At 48.5% G+C, this 4322-nt stretch overlaps 1 protein-coding gene across 1 annotated transcript; it reads left to right on the top strand.

Annotated features, from left to right (window-relative positions):
- Positions 1 to 641: 641 nt before the first annotated feature.
- SARC_11824 (hypothetical protein) lies at positions 642 to 4322 on the top strand. The gene is made up of 3 exons (XM_014294082.1): positions 642 to 739; positions 1487 to 1767; positions 2442 to 4322. Exons 1-3 carry the CDS (start codon positions 720 to 722, stop codon positions 3638 to 3640), a joined length of 1500 nt encoding a protein of 499 aa, XP_014149557.1. The 5' UTR covers positions 642 to 719; the 3' UTR covers positions 3641 to 4322.

Consider the following 4322-nt stretch of genomic DNA (forward strand, 5'->3'; position numbering starts at 1 on the left):
CTTTCTGGGATTTTATAATCCCGCATTGTTTCATCTGAAATTGCGTTCTTTCGTTACTTTTCATGTCTCGATACAGTAACGCGGAAAATCTCATTATGTTACCTAAGTAGAGGCCCTGCCATGGTCAAGTATCGTGTTTGGCCATGCTTTGCCCCTTCTACTGATGATACTGTGAAATTGTCTTTTTTTGTTGTTTCTAGCCGATTCACATGGTCTGTGTCTTCTCTACAAATCTACGTATGAATATACGGAATACATATGTAACCCCCGACTGCCGTGCGGTGGTTTGTTTTTTCGTCCTGCCCATTTGTAGATGTACTGATTACGGACACTATTGGGCCACATCTCGAAACGTCCGGAACTATTCTACATATGTCTATATAATCTTAAAAAATATTGGTGAGAGTAGTGCTCTCGCATGAAAAGACCGGTGGGTATCCTCACGTAGCTCTTGGCTTTGCTTGTGGTCAGTGTTTAAGAATTTACGCTCGTCGAGCAAGACTTGTGTTCGTATATTCATGGTCACAAACAATATACGTGCACATATCATGGATGACCGTTCTACCCGCAGTATCCTCCAGAATCTCTCCTCTTTGAATACTGTATGCTATCTCTAATGCTTACACTTCTTTGCGTACAACAGCCTACCATTGGGGCTGCTTGTAGTCAGCGCGGTTGGGTACGTGTGGGTGAATTTCCTAGAGAAGCCAGACGACTCTATGCCAAACTACGAATCAAGGTATGATACAGCCTTTGCGGAATTGGAGTCTATAGGTGCGCTGTAGTATCGTCAGTAATGTAACGCCAAGCTGTGCGGCAGAACTATCCGATGGTTTGCGTTTCTAATCCATGCCTGAGACGCGATTATCTCGCCATACAAATATATTGTTCACTATACCTTTGTTTGTTCAGGTGTTGCAGTGGCAGCAAGCACGCAGTGTACACCATATCTTCGAGATCGATGGTAGCATAGTACCTGCAACACATTGTTCGAACCATCTGCTGTCAACTTCTATAGTAACGCATTAAAATTCAATCAGGGCACATTGCTAAATATCGTCTCCATCATCCTTTTCGAACTACCGGTGTCCGAGACCGGTCGCTCAGCAGGCCATCCAACGCAGAACGTACAACTGCCATTAAACGGCGTTTCACTGTTGCGTCGCAACGAGAAATCGCACATCCCGTATTCACCCACCTGTGTCATATTTTGACTATTTCTATCCCATTCTTCTCTACTTTCTGCCGGAGACAGGCTTTTCAGACCCACTCACCTACCAGTGCTATCCAGCGGCACTACACTGCCCGTGCGTCACTCTCTTCTCGCAAGAAGGGGCAGTCCTTGCATATCTGCTTTAGTCCAACCGTCCGATTTCAGAATCCAGCCAATTATTCACTCACATCTTCGTCCGTCTTTCCGTTATATTTGCCTTTGTGCACCCTTATCTTACTCGCCCGTCAAACACCACTCCTTCGCATCACACAGTGTGGCCTTCTTCGCCATAGCAACTCTGCTGGAGCTTGCCTGCGAGCCTATGTGGATCTTCTGCCACGCCCATTTCCTGGTGGGTGGCAGGGTGTTGGTTGAGGGAGCTTCGTTGCTGGTGCGATGTATAGTCACCGTGGTACTAGTTGTAGTCGTGCCGGAATGGGGCCTGAACATATTTGGGATTGCCGCGTGTGTGTACGCGAGTTGTCTGATTGTCGGATGGATATCGTACGTACGCTACCAGCAGTCTCTCACAACGCACGTTCCACCGCTGCCAGGTATGACGTGTTTGTGTGACTTATAATAGTACGACATGCTGAGATTGTGGCACAGCCAAAGGCATCTTTTTAGTGGCGCCGTACAGAATGAGTTTGCCATTGTAGTGGATTGTAGTCTAGAAAATTCGTGTGGGCTGTTTTGTTATTTGGTGGGCAGTGGTGTGCGCCCGAATACACGGGGGTTTACATCGTAATATAAACCGTGGCGAAACACTGTCCTGTAACCGGTGCCTCGGTCCAATTGTTTCAAGGATGGCGCGAGCAACAAGTGTGCTAGTGATAGTTTTAACATAACAATCTACTGTTACTAGTCCATTATTGAGTTGTCGGAAAGTAAACTTCGATGGTAAATATGTCTGCTTAGGTCTCTGTACCATCACTAGCATTTTGTATATCACGTTTCAGGTAAAGCACACTGTGGGGCAGTGATCAAATCTTGTTTCGATCCGTTGGTGTAGCAAAGATGGCGAGAGTGGGCAACTCCTCGAAAATAGATTATTACAAATATGTATTGTTATATCGCTTTGTTTCTAATATCCTCAATCACAAGGACGACGACACTGTTATTTGGGGATTGTATTGAGACAATGGCTACATATTTTCCTCGCGTTGAGATCAGATTGCTAACTAACCCAACTTCAACTTCTCTCGCCAACCCCGTCCCACTTCACCAGTTACCACATTGGCTGGTCTGGCACCAAGCACGCTTACCATCGACGCGGAAACAAAGAAAGTGGTGTTGTTGACATTCTCATTCACAAAGCAGTCGTTCCTGAAGCAATTCCTAACCGAAGGCGAGCGCTATGTGATGACTTTGTTTGCGGTCATTGACTTTGGGCAGCAGGGTGTGTTTGATGTGGTGAGTAACCTGGGATCGCTTGTGGCCCGATTTCTGTTTCAGCCGATTGAGGAGAGCTACTACCTCTTCTTCACCTCGATCCTCAGCAGGGACGAGACGCATGAAAGCATCCCCCAGGAACACAGCCAGAACAGTATACAGTTGCAACAGCCGCCAACACGGGCCACGTGGCTAGGCACAAACCAAGAACAACCGCTTGCGGGTGTGGGTGTAGCTGAACATACACACACAGACACCCACCCGGACAGCCGGCAAGGCCAGTCCAATACATTCGCACAGCGCAAAGCGCTGGCGGCCCGTGCGCTGGTCACTCTACTAAAGTTTGTGGGCATTCTGGGCCTCGTTTTCGTGTGTTTTGGACCGTCCTACACCACCATACTACTGGACATGTACGGAGGGCAGGCGATTAGTATCGGCATTGGCCCTGCCCTGCTGTCGTGGTACTGTCTGTATGTACTGGTGCTGGGTATCAACGGTATCACCGAGTGCTTCCTTTTGGCATCTGCCGATAGGAACACGATTGAGGCGTACAACCGTCTCATGGTAGGATTCTCGGTGGTGTACTTGGCTGCGTCGCTCACCCTCACCCGCACGCGACTGCAGGCGGCTGGGTTTATAGTGGCCAATTGCCTGAACATGTGCTTGCGCATAGCGTACGGACTCAGACACGCTCTCCAGTACTTTGCACCCCGCACCCTCACTCACCCCCAGGCAACCGCCCACAACACCCACCCCCTGTACCAGGCTGTACCCTCTTTCTGGCTTCTGTGTACGCTCGTAGCGTCAGGGCTGGTCACGCAGGTATCCCATGCACTGCTGCTGAGTGGCGAGGACGATGAAGCGGCGGCTGTGTCGAGGGGATTGTACGTTGCGCGTGCAGAGCATGTGCTTGTGGGTGTCTGTATGTTGTTGGTCACTGCGGTGGTCTTTGCCGTCACGGAGAAACGGTTTATCAACGATTTGAAGCAGCTGTGGCGAGGCAGTTTAACCGCGGATGTGTCCAAAATTGAGTAGTGAGCTGCACTGTGTCCGAAACCAAATTGCAAGGCCCAGGGCAGTGCGATGGAGTCTTGTCTCGATTCCGCTGGTATTTTCGGATGTACACGATTCGATGATACCATGCCATTCACATGGCGAGATAATACACTCTCTTTAGATCAAGAAGCTCGTATCTAGTAGTACACACTGTTCTAATGCGCAAAAGCGCTTGCACGCAGGTGACGACGGTCCATCGGATGGTCAGGACAACACTGTGTATATGGAAACCTGCAGCGGTGATGACTGCGTATTCTTATGACTGTAATAGTTATCTATAGGGTATAGGAGAAATGAATCTCCATGACAACAGTTTGAGTGAATGCTCGTAGCGCACTGAGTGTTTTACTTGTGATTTCCCTTCACTTCCATCAATTTTTTTCGGGGATATTTGGGATTCGCGTATATGATGTGGATGTAGTATGTGGTGGCTCTTGCATATCTGCGGTCATCACTAAGCTACAGACAATGACAGTTCCAATCTTCTATACACCGGTCCCAGGCCACCCGCCAAAAATGGACAGGTGCTCCAACAAGTACCAGATAGAGAATTGAACTCACTGGCTTTGTCACGTAATGAGTGAGAAAGGAGAGTAAGAAGTATTGCGCACACCGGAGTGTGTCATGTGCGCACAATCCGAGTAGTGTGAGTTGACAGTGA

The sequence above is a fragment of the Sphaeroforma arctica genome (genome assembly GCF_001186125.1).
Source record: "Sphaeroforma arctica JP610 unplaced genomic scaffold supercont1.1899, whole genome shotgun sequence".
Classification (NCBI taxonomy): Eukaryota; class Ichthyosporea; order Ichthyophonida; genus Sphaeroforma; species Sphaeroforma arctica.

Coding starts and splice junctions, on each gene's coding strand:
- SARC_11824 (XM_014294082.1), top strand. CDS start 720: ATGCCAAACTACGAATCAAG. Junction 740..1,486: donor ATGCCAAACTACGAATCAAG/GTATGATACAGC, acceptor CGCATCACACAG/TGTGGCCTTCTTCGCCATAG. Junction 1,768..2,441: donor GCACGTTCCACCGCTGCCAG/GTATGACGTGTT, acceptor CCACTTCACCAG/TTACCACATTGGCTGGTCTG.